Source organism: Dasypus novemcinctus, chromosome 5 (assembly GCF_030445035.2).
Source record: "Dasypus novemcinctus isolate mDasNov1 chromosome 5, mDasNov1.1.hap2, whole genome shotgun sequence".
In the NCBI taxonomy this organism is placed as follows: domain Eukaryota; kingdom Metazoa; phylum Chordata; class Mammalia; order Cingulata; family Dasypodidae; genus Dasypus; species Dasypus novemcinctus.
In genome coordinates this window covers 133,091,165-133,114,103 of record NC_080677.1, presented here as the reverse complement: position 1 = coordinate 133,114,103, position 22,939 = coordinate 133,091,165, and the positions used below count along the sequence as shown (strand labels likewise).

The window sequence follows — 22,939 nt, the reverse complement described above, 5'->3', positions numbered from 1 at the left end:
TATGTCTTTCTTATAAATTTGATTATCTGTTTTCGATATCTAAACCTTTATGTGACATATTTGATAGACATTCCTTCCCCTATCTTTTTTTGTCCCAGATTTGTTATTTTTCATTACATTTTTTAGCATTGTGATTTGTAGTCTTTTTTTTTTTTCCTGGTGTAATTTATTTTGTTTCTCTGTTTCACATGGTTAAAATACTAAGAAAAATAAGAATAGTTCTGAGTTATTTAGATTAAATGAACTAGTAAACAAAGAAATATTTGGTAGATTACACAATTTTCTTTGTGATGCTGAACAATATTTTAAAAATGCATGTTTTCTGTCACTGCTATTTACCCAAAAAAGGAGAATAATTAAATGAGAAATTGATACAGCACATTTCAGAATGACTCTTTAACCTGAGTAAACTTAGTTTTGAGAAAAAGTCATTAGATAATTGTCTTCCTTTTTTTTTTTGCCACAGACCTGTAATATCATAATCACCAATGAGCTTTATTTTTGTGAATTCATGTATATTACACAAATACATGATTTTTAAAAATGTCCTTAAATTCTGTCTCAGAGGTTTGTTCAGATTAAATAATTACTATAATATGCTTACAACAGTGCCTCACACAGAGAAAATATTCAATGAATGTTAGCTGTGTGGCTGTATAGTTTTTGCCACTTAATGAACTATTTCAGAAAAATTTCCATGATGTAATAGAATTCTTTCTCATTCTTTTTAATGCCTGCATAGTATTACATTTTATGGGTGTCCACAATTTTATCCAGTTTACCACTTACCATAATTTGGATTGCTTCTATTTGTCCCAATTTAAGAATATAGCTCAATTGAACACCCTCTTACACATTTGAAGAAATACGTCTTTAGGCTACACGCTTAAGTGTGCAATTCATCTGTCAAGAAATAACAATGGAGTAATTTATGTTTTCATTGAAACTGAGAGTGCCTGTATTCTAAAATCTTCACCAATATCTGAGATTTATCAATAATTTAAATCTTTGCTAATTAGATAAGCAAAAAGGAATATCTTTTACCCCCTCCCCCCTTAACACTTTCATTACTAAATTGGCCTATTTTTTTGCTAGTGAGATTGGCTTCCTTTATATCTTTTTTCCCTTCTCCTTCCCCCCTCCATCCCTGCCCTGCTGTTTTTTTTTTTTTTTGTTTTTTTTTTTTGCTGTTTGTGTCCATTTGCTCTATGTCTCTTTTTGTCTTCTCTTCTTATCTTTCTCCTCCAGGATTCACTGGGATTTCATCTTGGGGACCTCTGATGTGGAAAGAGGTTCCCTGTCACTTGCGCCACCTTATTTCCTGGTCTCTGTTGTGCTTTACCTTGACTGTCCCCTTTTTCTCTCCTTTGTTGCATCATCGTCTTGCTGCGTGAGTCACTTGCATGGGCACTGACTCACCTAGTGGGTAATCGTTCAGGCACTTGGCTCGCCACGCTGGCACCCATGTAGGCACTTGTCTTGACGTGCAAGCACCAAGGCAGACGCTTGACTTGCCACACGGGCACTCAGCTCACCGCATGGGCACTCGGCTTGCCACATGGGCACTGGCTTGCTGCACAGGCATGCTTTCTCTTCTTCTTTTTCACCAGGAGGCCCCAGGTATTAAACTCTGCTCTTCCTATATGGTAGGAAGAGGACCTATAACTTGAGCCACATCCACTTCCCATTTATATCTTATATCTGTTTTTAAAAATTGGTATAATGTTTGGTTCATTTGCTTTATGAGTCCTTTTTTGTTTTTGTGTTAAATGATACCAGGTTTGCCTTTTGATTTTTAATTTTAATAATTTACTGGTTTTTTACCTTTCTGGTTTCTAAGTTTTGTGTTTCCCAAGGCCTTCTCTATTTCAGAGTTATAAAATTATTCATTTGTTTTCTTTAACTGTTTTTATTTATTGCGATAACTATTCACTTTTTAAAAAAGATTTATTTTTTAAAAATTTATTTCTGTCCACTTCCCTGCCCCCCCATTTGTCTGCTCTGTGTCCATTTGCTGTGCGTTCTTCTGTGACCTCTTCTGTCTTTATCAGCGGCACTGGGAATCTGTGTTTCTTTTTTTTATTTTATTTTTTAATTTATTTCTCTCCCATCTCCGCCCCAGTTGTCTGTTTTCTGTGTCCATTTGCTGCATGTTGTTCTTTTGTTCCCTTCTGTTGTTGCCAGTGGCACGGGAATCTGTGTCTCTTTTTCTGGTTGCATCATCTTGCTGCATCAGCTCTCCGTGTGTGTGGAGCCATTCCTGGGCAGGCTGCACTTTTTTCGCGCTGGGCAGCTCTCCTTACCGGGAGCACTCCTTGCTCATGGGGCTCCCCTACGTGGGGGACCCCTCTTCGTGGCATGGCAATCCTTGCACGCATCAGCACTGCGCATGGGCCAGCTCCACACGGGCCAAGGAGGCCTGGAGTTTGAACCACAGACCTCCCATGTGGTAGACGGATGCCCTGTCCACTGGGCCAAGTCTGCTTCCCCTGTGTTTCTTTTCGTTGTGTCATCTCTTTGTGTCAGCTGTCCGTGTGTGCAGCGCCATTCTTGGGTAGTCTGCACTTTTTTTTGCACTGGGCGGCTCTCCTTACGGGGTGCACTCTTTGCACGTGGGACTCCCCTACACTCGGAACACCCCTGCATGGCACGGCACTCCTTGTGTGCATCAGCACTGCACGTGGGCCAGCTCCACACGGGTCAAGGAGGCCTGGGGTTTGAACCGTGGACCTCCCATGTGGTAGGCGGACAACGCCCTATCTGTAGGGCCAAGTCTGCTTCTCTACATATTTATTCCCTATGGAATTTTTTGTGGGGAGGCAGTATAAGAAATGATGTAGGAACATAATTTTCCTAAAATGGCTAGCCATTTTTTTTTATCGCAACATAACGATAGTGGTCGGGACTCTGCACTGTGGATTTGATTCTGCTATTCACTAGGTATGGGATTAAGAGCAAGTTGCGTAACATTTTTGTGCCTTGGTTTCCTCATATGTAAAATGGTGATCATAGTAGTTACTACCCTGTAAATTTGTTGCAAAGTTTATATGAAATAATATAAAGTGTTTAGCAGTGTCATATAGTAATACATGTTACCTATTATTAATATTATTCCTGTTATCTTACTTTTACCTACTGACTTGAAATATCTTCATTATCATATATTAAATTCCTATATGAATTATTGATGGTTGTAGAAGTGATGATGGCATTATGGTTATTATAGAAGATGGCCAGATTTTTGGGTTGTGAACTAAAGTGTATAGGAATACAATGACATGTCTTGAGATTTGATTTCAAATATTTCAGTGAAAGAAAATGTGGGTAAAATCTTAATTGCTGCATGATTAATGTGTGCATTAGGGTTTTGTGCTATTCTTTCTACTTTTGTGTTATGTTGGGCATTTTTTGTAAGTGTTTGAGAAGTCCTGTATTTGGTAATTTTGGATCTATTTTATTCTTTACTTGTTCTGCTTCATTAATTTGTCCATCCTTCCAGTAGAAGCGTAATATTTTATTTATTATAAATTTATAGTATGTTTCAATGTCTTAATGCTCTTATTTTTTTATTTCAAAATTTTGCTAACTCTTGTCACATTGGTTCTTTTTAAAGTTTAGGATCATTTTAAATAAAAAACTGAGAGGGGTTTGAGGGAATACTCTTGCATTTATGGTGTATTTAAATAAGTTCCTTCCTATTCCTGCACATTTCTTATATGTAAAGAAAACTTCAAGATGTTCATGGTGAGACTTTTTCCATTGTCTATTCTAAGTGTTATTACATCTCTGTGTTAGCTATTAATTACTAATTGTTTCTGAATTAACTGTATTGTTACTAATAGTTATTTTATTGCCTTCTGTTGCTATGTGTTGAATTAAATTATGTATTCAGTCAAATATTTCACATCTTTTAAGTAATGTACCTTTGTTTCTTTGATCTCTTAGTGCATTGGTTAGTGCTTTGAGGTGTTAAATTGGAATGATCAAAGTATTATTGACTCTATTGAAAATGTATCTAGTATTTTACCATTGAATATTCAGCCTGCTTTTGGTGTATTTTAATTTGTTTTTTTTTTCATGAGAAAGGTTTTTAACTCTTCTATTTTAATACAAGGACTTTAAAAATTTGGTAATGAATGATAGATTTTTATCAAAACCACTCATTAATAATTATTCAGGAAAAGTTTATGGAGTTCGTTCTATGTGCCAGCCATTGTGATAGATGATGTGAATAAAACATAGACAAATCACATGTGGTTCCTATTCTAGTGAAACTTATATTGGTTCTAACTCTGGATTTTCTCCATTGACTTATAAATACGATAAACTGAACTAATAGGATAAACTGATTTCCTAATACTGAATTCTATTTTCCTTTTTAGAATAAACCTCTCTGAGTGATGACAGCTTACTTAACTGTTTCATTCTCTTTGATAATATTATACTAGTCTATTTACAGTACTATTAGTAAGCTATATAACCTTTGTTTTTCTTGGGCTCTTTGACAGGGTTTGCATTATATATTATTCGTTTTAGTGAAAAGAATTTTGAAAATGTCCCTTTTTTTCAATATCATTAGTCCTAAAAATTTAATATGCACCAGAATCACCTGGAACCAGTGCAAATCCTGGGGCTTTCTTTCCAAGGGATTCTCATTCTTTAGATTTGTCATAGGCCCCAGGAATATGTATTTTTAAACAAATAAGTTCATTTATTTTTGAAGCAGGTGGCTCTTGGACTATGCTTTGATTTGAGTAAAGTATATATACTTTTCTTTCTCCTGAGGTACTGGGGTTGGGGATTGAATCTGGAATTTCATAAGTGGAAAGCTGGTGCTCAACCACTGAGAGCCGCATTAACTCCCCTGAGTTGGTTTTTTTGTTTGTCTGCTTGTTGTTTATTTATTTTTTTAAAGGAGGCACCAGGAACCAAATCGGGGACCTTCCCATGTGGGAAGCAAGTGCTTAGCCACTTGAGCCATATCCGTTTATGTATAATTATCTCTTTGGGTTTGAAAATTCCAACTGTGAATCAGCTTTGCACATTTGTAGAGTTGTGTGCTCTAAGAAAATTTCTCAGTTCTTCTTGATTATTACTTTGTATAAATGTTGTGAGTCATGCTCGATAATTTGTACTTTTTGGAGAAAATTATCTATTTCCATAGGTTTGAAATTTATTTGCACAACTCTATGTTCTTTTATTCTTTTCTTCTTTTTATTTTTACGTGGTTATTTCCTTTTTCTTATCTCTCTTTTTTAAAGTTATGGCCTTTTTTTTTTTTTTTTTTTGAGAAATTTAGGATATAGTTTTTTTTTTAACAAATGAATTTCATTGATACATACTAATAAAGCATGAATCCATCCAAAGTGTAAAATCAGTTGCATTTGGTGTAATCATATATTTGTTCTTTCATCACTCAGTCATTCTTAGAGTACTTTCATTATGCCAATAATAGTAAGAGCAAACAAGCAAAACTCATCACATCTCAATCTCTATATGCTTCTCCTGCCATACATAGCTGCTATTCTATTTTCCTCTTTTAGTTGTCTTTCTAATAATATACATGTCCTTACACTTTCCCTTTCAACCACTGTCATACCCATATAATAGTTGCTAGTTACAAGTATCATGATATGTTTTCACCATTTCTATGCATTTCCAAAGATTTACGGACCTTTTAACCAATTCTGCATAGATTCACCCTCATCTTTCCATTCTCTACCCCCCTTCAATTTTCTGGTGACCTATATTCTAATTCTTAACTCCATGAGTTTACATAATATATTTAGTTCTTTTTTTTTTTTTTAAGATTTATTTATTTATTTATTTTCCCTCCCCCCCCCCACCCCAGTTGTCTGTTCTCTGTGTCCGTTTGCTGTGTCTTCTTTGTCCGCTTCTGTTGTTGTCAGCAGCACGGGAATCTGTGTTTCTTTTTGTTGCGTCATCTTGTTGTGTCAGCTCTCCATGTGTGCAGTGCCATTCCTGGGCAGATTGCACTTTCTTTTGCGCTGGGCGGCTCTCCTTACTGGGCACACTCCTTGGTCGTGGGGCTTCCCTATGTGGGGGACACCCCTGCGTGGCACGGCACTCCTTGCACGCATCAGCACTGCGCATGGGCCAGCTCCACACGGGTCAGTGAGGCCCGGGATTTGAACCGCGGACCTCCTATGTGGTAGACGGATGCCCTAACCACTGGGCCAAGTCCGCCGCCCTATTTAGTTCTTAATAGCACAATCATACAGAATATGTCCTTTTGTGTCTGGCTTGCTTCACTCAATATTATGTCCTCCATGTTCATCCATTTGTCATCTACTCCATGACTTCATTTCTTCTTACTGCTGCATATTATTCCATTGTGTGTATACACCACAGTTTGTTTATCCATTTATTGGTTGATTGGCACCTGGGTTGTTTCCAACTTTTGGCAATCATAACGCCTCTGTGAACATCAGTGTGCAGATATTTTTTTGTGGCACTGCTCTCAGTTCTTCTGGGTATGTACTTAGTAATGGTATCCAGATCCCATGGCAAGTCTATATTCACCTTTGGAGTTGCCAAACCATCCTTCACAGTGCCTGTACCAGTCTACATTCCCACCAATAGTGAATAAGCATTCTTATCTCTCCACATACTCTCCAGCATTTAGTTTTCTGACTCTTTAATAGTGGCCAATCTCATAGGTGTGAAATGCCTCTCCCCTGCCTTTTTTCTTTCTTGAGGTACAAGGGCCAGGGATTGAACCCAGGATCTTGTATGTGGGAAGCCAGCACTCAATCACTGAGTCTCATCGGCTGCCCTGAGTTGTTTTTTTCATTTGTTTGTTTTTGTTTTTTTTCAGGAGGCTTTGGGGACCGAATCTGGGACTTCCCATTTGGGAAGCAGGCACCTAAGTGCTTGAGCCACATCTGTTCCCCTCCCCTTTGTTTATTTTTATTGTTTTACTTTTTTTGTCCCCCCCCTCTGTGATGGTTCCCTTGTCTCTGCTTGTTGTTTTGTGTTTGCTTTTTCTTTTTAAATGAAAAAAAACTTTTTTTTGCTCATCTGCTGGTTGTCTGCTCGTTGTTTTTGCTCATTGTCTGCTTGTTTTCTGTTTTTTCTTCAGGAGGTCCTGGAATCTCCATGTAGGTCCTCTCATGTAGGAGGCAGGTGCTCAACTGCTTGAGCCATATCCGCTCCCTGCTTGTGTTTTTGCTCTATGTCTTCTCGTTGTTTGTCTTCTTTAAAAGATATTGGGAAGTGAACCTGGAATCTCCCATGTGGAAGGCAGGTGCTCAACTGCTTGAGCGACATCTGCTCCCCCTCCTTGTTTTTGATTAAGCAGTCATGGTTCTTGTATTTGTTTTCTAAAATTTTGTTTAAACCAGTCCGTAGGTTCATTTAGTAATGTTATTCTCATTTTTTCTTTTTCTATTTCTGTTGCCTTTTAGAAGATTTGTTTGCTTTTTCCAGTTTATTTAATATATATTTAATTCCTTAATTTTCATTTATTACTCAACGGAAGTGTTTAAGTCTGGTCCTCTTTTCTCTCAACATGAGTTCCAGTGTTTTCCATAGATTTGGATGTGAATTATTTTTCTTGTCCTTATTTTTAAATGCCCAGAACAGAAACTCTGTATTCATTAAGCAGTGACTCTCAGTCTTCCTCCCTCCTCCTTGCCCCAGTCCATCTTCCCCTTTCTGTCTCTAAATTTGCATATTCCAACATTTCATATAAGTTTAATCATATAATATCTGTCCTTTCGTGCCAGACTTATTGCATCCAACATGGTATCTTTAAGGTTTATCCATGTTGCAGGTATCAGAACTTCGTTCCTTTTTATGGGTAAATAATATTCCATTGTGCGTATATACCACAGTTTGTTTATCCGTTCATCTGTTAATGAACACTTGGATTGCTTTCATGTTTTGGCTATTGTGAATAATGCTGGCATGAACGTTGGATATTGGTGTACATATACATGTTCTTTTCCCTGCTTTCGGTTCTTTTGTGTATGTACCTAGAAGTGGAATTCCTTTTTTTTTCCTCTTTATTTTTTTAATGTTACATTAAAAAAATATGAGGTTCCCATATCCCCCCCACCCCACTCCACTGTCCATAACAACAACCTCCTCCATCATCATGAGACATTCATTGCATTTGGTGAATACATCTCTGAGCCACCGCTACACCTCATGGTCATTGGTCTACACCATACATAGCCCACACTCTCCCACAGTCCACCCACTGGGCCATGGGAAGACATACAATGTCTGATAACTGTCCCTGCAGCACCACCCAGGACAACTCCAATCCCTGAAAATGCCCCCACATCACATCTCTTCCTCCCACTTCCTCCCTGCTGCAGCCACCATGGTCACTTTCTCCACACCAATGCCACATTTTTAGAAGTGGAATTCCTGGGTCATATAGTAAGTAGTTCAGTATTTAACTGTCTGTGGAACTGACAAACAATTTTCCACAACTGCTGCACCAGTTTCTATTTCCACCAGTAGTATACAAGGGGTCCTGTTTTTCCACATCCCCTAACACTTATTATTTTCCATTTCTAAAAATAGTAGCCATTTTAATGCATGTGAAGTAGCATCTTGTGGTTTTTATTTGCATTTCCTTAATGGTTAATGTTGTTGAGCATTTTTTCATGTGCTTAATGGCCATTTGTATATCTTCTTTGGAGAAATTTCAAGCCCTTTGTCAATTAAAAAATTTTTGTCTTTTTGTTGTTAAGTTGTAGGAGTTTTTTATATAGTCTGGATTTTAAACTCTTGTATATCATTTGCAAATATTTTCTTCCATTCCATAAGATGCTTTTTCACCTTCTTAGTAACTTCCTCTGATGCACACTTTTAAATTTTGGTCAAATCCCATTTATCTATTTTATCTTTTGTTGCTTGTACTTTTAAAAAAAAAAGATTTATTTATTTATTTATTTTCCACCCTTCCCCTCCTCCTGCCCTGCTGTTTTTGCTCTCTGTGTTGTCTTCTCTTCCATTTTCTCTCCTCTAGGATTCACCGGGATTCTATCCTGGGGATCTCTGATGTGGAGAGAGGTTCTCTGCCAATTGCACCACCTCAGTTCCTGGTTTCTGCTGTGCTTCACCTTAACTCTCCCCTTGTCTCTCTTTTGTTGCATCATCATCTTGCTGCATGATTCACTTGCACGGGGCACTGGCTCACCATGTGGGACTTGTGTGGGCACTGGCTCACCACATGGGCACTCGCGCAGGCACTGGCTTGCTGTGCAGGCGTGCTTTTTCTTCTTCTTTTTCACCAGGAGGTCCCAGGGATCGAACCCAGGTCCTCCCATATGGTAGGTGGAAGCTCTATCATTTGAGCCACATTTGCTTCCCTGTTGCTTGTACTTTTGATGAAAGTCTAGGAAACCATTGCCTAATACAAGGTCCTGAAGATATTTATCTGTATTTTCTTCTAACAGTTTCATAGTTTTATTTCATAAATTTATGTTGATCCATTTTAAGTTAATATGGTATGTCGTTCTTTTGTGTATAACTATCAAGTTTCACCAGCACTGTTTGTTGAAGAGACTATTCTTTTCCAATTGAGTGGACTTTGCATCCTTCTCAAAAATCAGTTAGCCATAGATGTGACGATTTATTTTTGAACCCTCAGTTTGACTTCATTCATCTGTATGTCTATCTTTTTGCAAATTCTACATTGTTTTGCTTACTGTAGCTTCGTAATAAGTTTTGAAATCTAGATGTGTTATTCTAGATGTGTTAGTTCTTTAGCTTCCATCCTCTTTCTTGAGGTGGATTTTGCAATTTAGGGCCCCTTGGTCCTCCCAAGTGAATTTTTTTTTTTTCAAGATTTATTTTTAAAAATTTTTCTTCCCTCCCCCCCCCCCCCCCCGTTGTCTGCTCTCTGTGTCCATTCACCATGTGTTCTTCTGCATCCGCTTGCATTGTCAGGCGGCAGGAGGAAACTGTCTCTTTTTTTGTTGCATAATCTTGCTGCGTCAGCTCTCTGTGTATTTGGCACCACTCCTGGGTTTTTCACGTGGGGCACCTCTCCTTGCAGAGTGCACTCCTTGCATGTGGGGCACAGTACTCCTTGGGTGCGGCAGCTCTGCCCATGGGCCAGTTTACCACATGGGTCTGGAGCCCTAAGTATTGAACCCTGGACCCTCCTTATGGCAGGCAGATGCTTTATCAGTTGAACCACATCTACTTCCCTCCCATGTTAATTTGATAGTAGCTTTCCGTTTCTCAAAGAAGACTGTTGGAAAACTGATCAGGTTTGCTTTGAATTTGTAAATTGCTTTGGGTAGTATTGATACTGTAACAATATTAACTCTTCATATAGTTTTCCATGTACAAGTTTTTTATATCTAGAAATTTAATGTTTTTAGTCACCTCTGTGAATGAAATTGTTTCTATTATAGATTTCCTTTTGGACTGTTCATTACTGGTGTATAAAAACACTGATTTTTGTCTCTTGATCTTGTATCCTGTCAATTTGCTTATTTCATATAAAGGGGCTTTTTTGGGTAGATACTTTGAGATTTTCTGTTCCCCTTAAGATCATGTCGTCTGTGAATAGGGATAATTTGACTTCTTCCTTTACAGTTTGGGTACCTTTTTTTCCCTTTCTCTTGCCTACTTGCTCTGGCTAGAACTTCCAGTACAGTAAAACAGTAGTGAGTGAATGCATTCTCATCTTGCACCTGATCTAGGGGGAAGGTTTTCAGTTTTCCAACATTGCATATGATGTTAACTATAGGTTTTTCATAAATAGCCTTTTTCATGCTGAGGAAGTTTCCTTTTAGGCCTATTTTTCTGAGTGTTTTTAGCAAGAAAGGGTGCTGGATTTTGTCTGATGCTCTTTTTGCATCTCTTGATATAATCATATGGTGTTTTCCCCTTTTATTCTTTTAATGTGGTGGGGGCATTAATTGGTTTTCTTACGTTGAACCATTTTTGCATTCCTGGGATAAATCCAATTTGGTCCTGATGTGTAATGCTTTTAATGCACTATTGGATATGGTTTGCTAGTATTTTGCTGAGGATCTATGTTCATAAAGGATATTAGTCTGCACTTTCCTTTCCTTGTGATATCTTTATCTGGCTTTGGTATTAGGGTGATGCCTGCTTCATAGAATGACTTTGGAATGTTCCCTCCTCTTCAATTTTTTAGAAGACTTTGAGCAGGATTGATGGTAATTCTGTTTTGCATGTTTGGTAAAGTTCAACAGAAAAGCTATCTGTTTTTGGAGTTTTCTTTGTTGGGAAGTTTTTTGTTTACTTATATCTCTTTACTTGATCTTTTGTGATCTTCTGTGTCTTCTTGAGTAATTTTAGGTAATTTATGTTTTTAAGGAAATTATCCATTCATCCTTACAATAATGTGCAGCCCTTTGGTGCACCTGCCCAAAGTAGAGTAAAATTTACCAGGGCTTCCATACCTGGACAGTTTTAGATTTCTAGACTGTTCTTGAGTCTGTTGAAAAAGAAGGCTTTCAGTTTCCTCTTCCTGATTGGCTAGTGTCTCCATTGGAAAGGCAGCCTGAATTCAAGGCTTACTTTCTTCACTGGTTCTCTCTTGGATATTGGCCTGGTAATTCCTTATTACCTTATTTTGGTTTTTGATGCTTTTAAAACTGGTTTACTTTTTAAAGTAGTTCACACATCGTTTTTATTTGTCTTCAGTGGAAGAGTTGTTCTGAATTGTCTAATCACCTTTAGTGGAAGTAGAAATTCTCTGTAGTTTTCTTTGCAGCCTAACGTGTTGGGGGCCGTAGTCTCCTCTGAATGGTAGGCACATAGAGCCTTTTTTGTGCCATTTACCTCTTTGGCAGTCTCATGAAGCCTGTAGTTTCTTTTCCAAGTAATGTTTAAAAATGAATTAAAAAAAAACCCCATAGAATTAAAAAGGTAAGCAATTATATTGAAATATCAAAATAATGAAACTCGAAAGTGGACTTGGTCCAATGGTTAGGGCGTCCGCCTACCACATGATAGTTCCGCGGTTCAAACCCTGGGCCTCCTTGACCCGTGTGGAGCTGGCCCATGCGCAGTGCTGATGCGCGCAAGGAGTGCCGTGCCACTCAGGGGTGTCCCCCGTGTAGGCGAGCCCCACGCACAAGGAGTGCACCCCGTAAGGAGAGCCGCCCAGCGCAAAAGAAAGTGCAGCCTGCCCAAGAATGGCTCTGCACACAGAGAGAGCTGACGCAGCAAGATGACGCAACAAAAGGAAACACAGATTCCTGGTGCTGCTGCTAAGGATAGAAGTGGCCACAGAGGAACACAGCGAACGGACACAGAGAGCAGACAACTGGGGGAGGGAAGGGGGGGAGAGAATAAAAATAAATCTTTAAAAATAAATAAATCAGTAAAACTCAAATTTTAAAATTGTGTGACTTTTTGAAAATTTACACTTGAATAATTTAGCAATGAGTTTAAGAATTCTTGTAATTTTGAAACAATGGTGAGGGTCAATATTCTGTGATATCTGCAATAACTGATAAGAAAATATTTTTGTCTTTTGTTGGTGACAGAAACACAGATACTGCTAATATCGCACATTTTTGCCTACTTTCAAAATGAAATATTGTCTTAGAATTCTAAATTTCTGTCAGAGGTTAGTTCAGTTAGAGGTTAGTAAAAATAAAGATAGGATTTTCCAAACCTTTCCAGATCTCAATAAATATACATGGAAAATTGATTTAAAAATGGGATGCTTGAAAGAATGTATTGTTTTGATAAGGGAGACCATAACTGAACCTATGGAATATTTTTTGCATCTTATAGTCTATTATGCTATCATGTTGGTGAGTTTGCTGAGTATATTTGTAGGATATATACAGTCCTTTCAAAGTATTACTTGGCCTTTTGGGGAATAATTTCATAATTGTCCTAAATCAAAATGTTTTAAACTCTTGTATTTCCAATTTCATCTCATATTCTTCACATTCAACAAATGATTTCTCCTAGTACCGTAGCTCCAGCAAAGCTGTTAAAACATTTCTTGTTAAAATTAATTTATCCAGGGAAGCAGCTGTGGCTCAATAATTTGAGCTCCCATCTACCATATGGGAGGCCCTGTGTTCGCACCCCAGGGCTTCCTTGTGAAGGCAGGCTTGCCTGCACTCCGCAGAGAGCCGCTGGCTGGCAAGCACCACGAAGTGCCGCCAGGCCCGCAAGCGCCATGGAGAGCTAACTCAGCAAGGTGACGCAACAAAAAGAGGGAGGCAAGTAAAAACACAGAAGAATGCGCAGCAAATGGACATAGAGCAGACAACAAGCCGCAAAGGAGGGGGGAATAAAATTAAAAAATTAAATACAAACACACAGAAGAACACACAGCGAATGGACACAGAACAGACAGCAAAGCAAGCTGCAAAAAAAGGGGGGGGGGCAACTAAAAAAATTTATCCATACAATTTACATACTACAGTCAGAATCTATAGCAGATGGTATGGAGTAGAGAAAAGAACATACAGAAGCTTTGGAGTTAAAAAGATGGGGTTTTGAATCCCAACTTTTCATTCTTACTAACATCAAGATCTTTAGCTTGTTTTTTTTAACTTTCAACCTTTAGTTTTCTTATTTTTTAAATGAGGGTAATAGGTAATATGTCAGATGTTATTCTTTTTTTTTTAAAATTGGAGTAGTTGTAGGTTTACAGAAAAATCAGTGTTCCCATATACCACCCTATTGTTGATACTTCGCATTAGAGTGGTACCTTTGTTCAATTGATTGAAGATTAAAATAGTACTATTAACTGTAGTCCATAGTTTACATTCAGTGTATTTTTCCCATATGCTACCTTATTATTAATACCTTGTTTTAGCGTTGTACGTTTGTATAGTTCATGAAAGAATATTCTTGTACTATTAACCCCAGACCGTTGTCCACAACAGGTTTCACTATGTTCTATTCCCATGTTTTATCTCCTTACTTTCATTCTAATAATAGTATAGTGTGTACTTAATAAGTGGTCCCTGGTTTTCATCTGACCTGCAAAGTGGTCTGAGGAACAAAAATGGTTAAGAACCTTTGCTCTAAGGGAACTTCTTTATACTTGATTAGATTCTTTCATATCATTACCACTGCAGGTGTGCCATCTAGTGGTCAGAGATTAAACCCAGGTTGTTGCTGTGAATAAAATCACTCCTTTTATTTTTTAACTTTTTATTGAAGTTTATCATTCATACCTGAACATGCATAAGTATATAGTTAAGTTGTGAACTTAAGAACAAACATGCATATCATCATACAGGGCTCCCATACATCACCCCACCAACAGCATTTTGCATTATTGTAAAACATTTGTTACAAACTATGAAAGGGCATCATCAAAATATTACTAGTAACTATAGCCCATATCTTACATTTGATGTATTTTTCCTCCAATATACCCAGTTATTAACACTTTATATTAGTATTATGTATTTGTTATCATTCATGAGAGAACATTCTCATATTCTGTTAACCACAATCCATCTTCCACCACTGGATTTCCTGTGTTATATAGTCCCATGCTTTGTATCATCAATTCTAAATGCAAACGCAGTGGCTCTCCATTTCATCACAGAGTAGTACTGTCATTACCTCAGTCAATTTTAGAATGTTTTCCTTACTCCAGAAGGAAAAATCCCTTATCCCCATGTATCTCCCCATTGTTGCCCCTTAAGATTAGAATAATATCTTACTGCCATTGCTACAAAATATTATAATATTGTTAACTATCATCCATGAGTTATATTAGTTGTAATTTCCCCATGTATCAGCATATTCTTAACAATTTATAAAAGAAGAGCATTCTTATATTTATACTATTAACCACAATCTTAATCCACCACTGAAATCATTATATTCCACATTCCCCAGATTATTCTCTAGTTTCCTTTCAAGTGACATTTACATCCAAGACTATCCCTTTCAGCCACAGTCACATTTATCAGCCGTGTTAGTTGTACTTACTATAATGTGTTACTGTCAACTCTATTCACTACATTTTTTATGGTAAATCTTATTAAAAGTTCTACATACATTAAGCGTTTGCTCCCATTCTCAGCTGACATTCTGTCTCCTAGTAACCTGTACTCTGGAGTTTACCTCTGTGAGTTTACTCATCACATTTAGTTCATATTTATGAGTTCATACAATATGTGTCCTTTTGTGTCTGGCTTGTTTCATTCAACATAATATCCTCAAGATTCATCCATGTTGTCATATGCATCCTGATATCGTTTTTCCCTTACAGTTGAATATTATTCCATTGTATGTATATACTACATTTTGTTTATCCATTCATTATTTGATGGACACTTGGGCTGTTTTCAATTTACAATTCCTTGTAGTATTAATGCTTTTTCTAACTAAATGAATAGATCTAAGTTGTTCATTTTTCAAAATACTTCCCTAAATTCATTTTTACTCTAGAAGATTTTGATAGTTTTACAAATAAGGAAGTCAGGTTGAAGTGCTGATCTGAGAGACCAAGTTTCATTTGGAATTTAGTGTTCACCTTGCTAGATAATGTCCAGTATGTAATTAAAATATGGGCTTGGAACTTAGGAGAGGAATAAGGGATAGAGATGTTGATTTAAAAATCATTAAATCCAGGGGAGATTGTTGAAGCCTAAGTTCTTGTTTGTTTGTTTTTTTTTAAACATTTAACTAATGAGGTATTCTTTAAAAAAAAAAAAAGATTTATTTATTTATTCCCCCCCCCCCCCCCCCCGTTGTCCGTTCTCTGTGTCCATTTGCTGCGCCTTCCTTGTCCACTTCTGTTGTCATCAGCGGCACAGGAATCTGTGTTTCTTTTGGTTGCGTCATACTGTTGTGTCAGCTCTCTGTGTGTGCGGTGCCATCCTTGGGCAGGCTGCACTTTCTTTCGCGCTGGGCAGCTCTCCCCACAGGGCTCACTCCTCTTGCGTGGGGCTTCCCCACGCGGGGACACCCCTTTGTGGCATGGCACTCCCTGCGCGCATCAGCACTGCGCATGGGCCAGCTCCACATGGGTCAAGGAGGCCCGGGGTTTGAACCGCGGACCTCCCATGTGGTAGATGGCGCTCCAACCACTGGGCCAAGTCCGCTTCCCTGAAGCCTAAGTTCTTTAAGGAAGAACATATCAAGAACATCGGTGATTGAAATGAAGAATGCACGACTATCTGATTATACCAAATACCATTTATTGTACACTTTGGATGAATTGTATACTTTATTAATATATATCAATAAAATTGACTTGTTTAAAAGTAAGAAGAAAAAAAAACAGGCTGCATTTAGAGGTGTCTAAAAGAAACCAGCTAAAGAAGCAGACATAGGGAGACCACTTAATCTTCATTAACACCCTCATGAGGTATATGATAGTACCTTAATTTTATAGGTAAGCCAGTTCAGACTGAGAGAGAGGACTTTTGCACAAGGTTGCATAGTTAGTACATGGTAGAACTGGTGACTCCAAAACCTGTGTCATTTGTAAGCCCTGCTTGAGCATTTTTATTAAGAGGCAGATATTCCTTGGTGTCAAATGAATTATTTTTTTAAAGATGTATTTATTTTTTCTCTCTCCTTCCCTTGCCCTGCTGTTTTTGCTGTCTGTGTATATTTGCTGTGTGATCATCTGTATCTATTTCTCTTTTTTGTCTTCTCATCTTTCTCCTTTAGGATTCACCTGATTCTATCCTGGGAACCTCTTCCCTGTCAATTGTGCCACCTCAATTCCTGGTCTCTGCTGTGCTTCAACTTGACTTTCCCCTTTGTCTCTCTTTTGTTGCGTCATCATCCTGCTGTGTGACTCTCTTGCGCAGACACTGGGCTTGCTGCACAGGCACACTGCTCACCACATGGGCACTTGGCTCAACACGTAGGAACTCGCGTGGGTACTCGGCTCCCCACATGGGCACTGGCGTGGATACTTGGCTCACCATGTGAGCACTTGGCTCGCTGCATGGACACCCACATGGGCACTTGGCTTGCCACGCGGGCACCCAGCTTGCCACGCGAGCACTCGGCTTACTGGTGGGTACTTAGCTCACTGCACAGGCACTGGGCTCGCCAAGCAGACACTGGCTTGCCATGCAGGCACGCTTTCTCTCTTTTTTACCAGGAGGTCCAGGGATTGAACCTGGGTCCTCCCATATGGTAGGCAAAGGCCGGTATCAGTTGAGCCACATCCACTTCCTAGTGTCAAATGGATTTTTAGGGTGTTTACTGACTTAGTAATGGTCCTTGGATTGTTCTGTAGTTATTGGTGGCCATGGAGAGAAAAATTGGTATAATAGGATTGTGGATTCATATTAGGGAGTGTCAATTGAGGGGGAAGGTGATGGAGTTCTTTTACTTTTAAGTGGCTTTTTTGAAGTTTGATGGTAAATGGAAGGAAAGAGAGAGGTGGAGATTAAAGTGCTTTAGGAATGCTTTTTTGGTAGGGGTTGGGTTTTATATGTGTAGAAAAGCTCTAAATAAATTTTGAGTTAGAGAAAAAGGATCTAGTCAAGAGAAAATATTTGCAGTTGCTAGTGTTACTATAATTTATGTTGGCTTCCAGAAAAAGTATTGTGAAATCACATTAGGAGGAGTAATGTGCTTTCATGTTTGGTACTACAGTATGAAAGACAGGATAGATGTATCATTTTTACTTAAAGAAAGAAATGGTGTTAAGGACGATGGCTTTGAAATCTCAGCACTTAAGTTACCTCCTGAGAAAAGATGTATAAAGTATCTGGAGTTTGAGCTTTGAGGAGAATTGAGAAATGCAATAGAGTCACTAAAGTGTATTCTTTCAAACTATTTAGCTTTTACATGGATGATAATAAGAGGGTATAATGATTGTTTTAAAGTAGCGATAATTTCAGTTTATAAATTGTGAAGAAACTTGAAAAAAATGAGTAATTGAAATACATTTGTTCTAAAAATGAATTGCTGTAATCTTGAAAATAAGATTAATAGTTATTTGTATAAAATCTCCTTGAATAAATTATTATTTGGGCACAAGGAAATGTATGCCTTGATTTACATTATTTTTTTCATTTTGCTATACAGAATAATATAAACAATGCCATTGCTTAATTTTCTTGTATTTGTGTTACATCTTTGTTTGATTCTTCTCCATTACAATGTATGCTTTATAGATAGATTCGCCAATGACTAATAAAAACACAAAAATGACTCTTTGTATCTTCTTGTTTTCTGTTAAGCAGAAATCAAAGAACAGTCTGCAGAAGAGGATGCTGAAGCAGAAGTGGACAACAGACAGCCAATTCCAGTATTTCAGCGTTCTGTGTCTGAAGAATCTGCTAGTTCCATGGTCTCTGTTGGTGTGGAAGCCAAAATCAGGTGAGAGAATGAATGCAGCTGGGTTGGATATTAGTGACAGAAAGAATGGCAGTGAGTTGAATAGAGAAAATTCAGGAAGCGCAAGCTTAAGATGTAAGTCTGTATAGAATTCTGTTACAGGTAGCTTTAATTTGAGGCTGATAGCTCCATTTGTAGTTGGGGGAGGTATTTCTGTGTGCTTAGGCTGTTGTAGTACAAAGGCAGTGTGCTATTTCTAGCAGAAAAAATAACTATAAGGATTAATTTTTGGTGTTTACCTGTATACTTAGATTTATACTCCCATTCTTTACCTTCAGTCATTCTTTAAAAAAAACACAGGATATTTAAGCCTATCAATGTATAATTCAGCTTTGAAGTCTTGTATTTTTTAGCCTTTATTTGAAAGATATGAATAAAATGATGAAATTATCAATTAGTTGATTACTCCCATCTTTTTGAAATGTTTTCTTTCTTTTGCTTTTGACACCCTTCACTCTTTTTTCATGTCTTTTGTAGGTTTTTATTAGACTTTCTATCTTTATAATGTTTGGATCCTCAAGGCTCAGTCCTCAGATATCTTGACTATTTCTCATCTTTACTTGAAAGCTCATTCAGTCTGATAGTTATTATTCCTATTTGTGTGCTGATGAACCCCACATTTGTATTTCTAGTGCTGACCTTTACCTGAGCAGCAGACTTTCATATCTATCTGTCAACTTGCCATCTCCATTTGGAAGTATACTAGACACGTAATCAATACATATCCTCAACAATTGTTAATTCTGCCCCTACTCCTCCTCCAAATTAATGTCTTCCTGAGATTCCCCATTTTAGTAAATACCAATATTCACTCAGTTGCTTAGACCAAAAACTTTGGAGTTAATCCTTGATTTCTATCTTTTGTCATATTTCATATCCAGTTCAGTTCATCAGTGTATCTTGTAGCTCAGCATCCAAAGTTATCCTAAACAATTTCTTACTGTCTTTACTTACCTACTTGTTAGTTCAAGCCACTGTTATCCTTAGGAGACTCTCCCCTAACTAATTTACTTCTCTTTACCTTTCCACAATCCAGCTTGTTTTTAGAACCATTGCAAAAACATTGATTCTAAAATTTAAATCGGCTCCCCCACACACCTTCTTTAATGTTTGTCTATTTTATATATATAAATTAAGTGTCAAATTGTATTTAAATTTCCAGATCCTTACCATTTCCTACAAAACATGTTCTGGTCCTGGCTACATCTCTAACTTCATTTTGTTAGTCACATTTAGCCTTCCTCAAACATACTGATCATATTTCTGTATAAGGATCTTAGAACTTGCTGTACTCTCTTTTGCACAGCTTATTTCCCCAGAGAAGCTTTCCCTAACTCATCTGTTTATAATAGTGTAGACACTCCTGAGAGGTATCCTGATGTCTCAACTTAGTTTCAGTCAGTTTAAGGTCTAAGTAAACGGTATACAGGTATTCATTATACTTGTTGCCTCCCCTCTCCCCTCCCCCCCCCTTTTTGGTAGAATAGAGAGTAGGGTGAAAAGTAAATAAATCAGCAACAGCACTACATTTTATTCCATAATTCTTTATTTTTTTCATAGTACTTGCCATTTCCTGACATTTCATTTATTTGTCTTCCTTTGTATCATGTGAGCTTCATGAAGGCAGGTGCTTAGTCTTTTGTACCTAGTCACTGATAGAGTTTAGGTGCTATATAAATAATTTTTAGCATATAAATGAATAATGGATGAAGCCATCAATTTCAAATAATTGAAAATTGACCTTTATCTCAGAGTCTTTCAAATTTGTTTTTTCAAATACAGAATAAGCTGGAATTAGAAATAAGAAGTAGAAATTCAAAATTAGAATTACTTTAAAATTGTTCTACTACTTATAGCATAAGCCTATCTTTAACTTTTTTTTTTAATGATTTATTTATTTATTTATTTATTTCTCTCCCCTTTCCCCCCACCCTGGTTGTCTGTTCTCTGTGTCTATTTGCTGCGTCTTCTTCTTTTGTCCCCTTCTTTTGTTGTCAGCGGCACGGGAACCTGTGTTTCTTTTTGTTGCGTCATCTTGTTGTGTCAGCTCTCCGTGTGTGTGGCACCATTCCTGGGTAGGCTGCACTTTATTTTGTGCTGGGTGGCTCTCCTTACCGGGCGCACTCCTTGCGCGTGGGGCTTCCCTATGCAGGAGACACCCCTGCGTGGCACGGCACTACTTGCGCGCATCAGCACCGCGCATGGGCCAGCTGCACACGGGTCAAGGAGGCCCAGGATTTGAACCACGGACCTTCCATGTGGTAGATGGACGCCCTAATCACTGTGCCAAGTCCGCTGCCTATCTTTAACTTTTATTCTCTTATATCCTTAGCAGAAATTAGAAATAGTAAATGCATCTGTAGAATTGAGATGTACAAAATGTAAAATATTTGCTAGTTTATGTCAGAGATCTGAGAGTTTTCCAAAGTATTCTGTGCCTAATATCATCTGTAGCCCTTAGCTTCTGGCTTGATTTTCTACTTCTGCAGATTTGAAGAACTGACTGTATGTGACTGACTTACCTGTCTGGCCCCTATGCCTATCACAGTGTCTACCATTATTACTCTTCATCAAATACTTATTTGAAAGAATGAAAGTTAAAAGCTATCCATGAATATATGAAAATTAATTTAGAACAAATATGGCCTTTCAAACTAATGGAAAAGAACATATCATCCAATATATGTTGAGATAATTGCCTATTTAAAAAAATAAGGTTAGCTAGATCCTTACCAATAGAGGAAATAAATTTGAGGTAAATTACATAACAATGCCAGTATTATTTCTTCTGGACTACATCACCACCCACTACTGTTTTCTTCACTAGGCAGAAAAGAGAATATACATTCTGCAGAAAGATAGTTGTAGATACAGACCTGGCTTTTAGTCTAGGCCTTTTTTTTTTAAAAAAAAAAAAAATAGATTTATTTCCCCCATCCCCCCGTGTCTGCTCTCTGCATCCATTTGCTGTGTGTTCTTCTGTGTCTGCTTGTATTCTTGTCAGTGGCATCAAGAATCTCTGTCTCTTTTTTGTTGCGTCAGCTGTGTGTGTGTGTGGCGCGACTCCTGGGCAGGCTGCACTTCTTTCGCACAGGGCGACTCTTCTTATGAGGTGCACTCCTTGTCATGGGGCTCGCCTACGTGTGGAACACCCCTGCATGGGCCAGCACTCCTTGCATGCATCAGCACTGTGCATGGGCCAGCTCACCCCATGGGTCAGGAGGCCCTGGGTTTGAACCCTGGACCTCCCAGGTGGTAGGCGGATGCTTTGTCAGTCGAGCCAATTCCGCTTCCTGGCACTGCCATTTTTGACCTTCATTTATTTATTGTTATTTCTTGTACTCTAGTTTCCTTCAAATAAAATGAAGGGGTTGAATTTGATTTAAAATTTGAATTTGGTATGAAAATATGAAAAGTATCTTAAAGAATCTTGAGAATTTATTGTAATTGATAAGATTTTTGTACCATTGCTAGATATGAAATAAAAACACAAAAATCACTTGTATTTCTATATAATTTTAGGATCTTAACAGTATTCTAAACAGTATTGTTTAGAATATTATTTTCAAAGTGTCAAATAATATCAGATAAGTAGGAGTATGTATAAAAATATGAGTAAGACTTTTAATGGGAAAATTATAAAACTTCATGGAAAGATAATAAAGAACACCCACATAGCAGAAGTACTATATTCTTGTGTTGGGAAGCTTAATATTGTAAAGACATTAATTATTTCCTACTTGATCTATAGGGTCAAGAAATCCTACTAAAAATTTCTGCAGTTATTTTTAACATGACAAGTTGACTTTAAAAATGTCTGTAAATAGGGAAGCGGATTTGGCCCAATGGATGGGGCATCCACCTACCACATGGGGGGTCCAGGGTTCAAACCCAGGGCCTCCTGACCCATGTGATGAGCCAGCCCATGCTCAGTGCTGATTTCATGCAAAGAGTGCTGTGCCATGCAGGGTTGTCCCCGGTGTAGAGAAGCCCCATGTGCAAGGAGTGCGCCCTGTAAGGAGAGCTACCCAGTGCAAAAAAGTGCAGCCTGCCCAGGATTGGCACCGCACACACGGAGAGCTGACACAGCAAGATGATGCAACAAAAACAGACACAGACCTCCTCTTGACATAAAGGTGCAATGGACACAACCAATCCAGTGTCCACATAGAAGAGGTGGCACTGGATTGGGAAAAGTGGACATAATGGACAAAGGGTATGGGGAAAGGCAGGAAGAGATGAGAGGTGGAGGCGTCTTCGGGACATGGAGCTGCCCTGGATGGTGCTTCAGAGGTAATCACCGGACATTGTAAATCCTCACAGGGCCTACATGATGGAATAGAGGAGAGTATGGGCCATGATGTGAACCAATGTATATGAGGTGCAGAGGTGCCCAAAGATGTACTTACCAAATCCAATGGATGTGTCATGATGATGGGAACGAGTGTTGTTGGGGGGGGGAGAGGGGGGGTGGGGGGGTGGGGTTGAATGGGACCTCACATATATATTTTTAATGTAATATTATTACAAAGTCAATAAAAAATAAAAAAATTAAAAAAAAAAAAAAAACAAAAAAAAAAAAACAGACACAGATTCCCACAGAAGAACACAGCGAATG

General features: G+C 38.1%; 1 protein-coding gene across 13 annotated transcripts in view; it reads left to right on the top strand.

Moving 5' to 3' along the window:
• The window catches only part of KMT2C (lysine methyltransferase 2C), a 357,676-nt gene that overhangs the window by 138,544 nt on the left and 196,193 nt on the right, over positions 1-22,939 (top strand). For 11 of the 13 annotated variants that reach the window (XM_071215363.1, XM_058298033.2, XM_071215362.1 and 8 more), the window contains exon 3: positions 18,165-18,303. In XM_071215363.1, the coding sequence (XP_071071464.1) occupies positions 18,165-18,303 (139 nt within the window). The remainder of the gene's footprint in view (positions 1-18,164; positions 18,304-22,939) is intronic. The other 2 variants (XM_071215365.1, XM_058298034.2) reach the window with 1 other exon arrangement.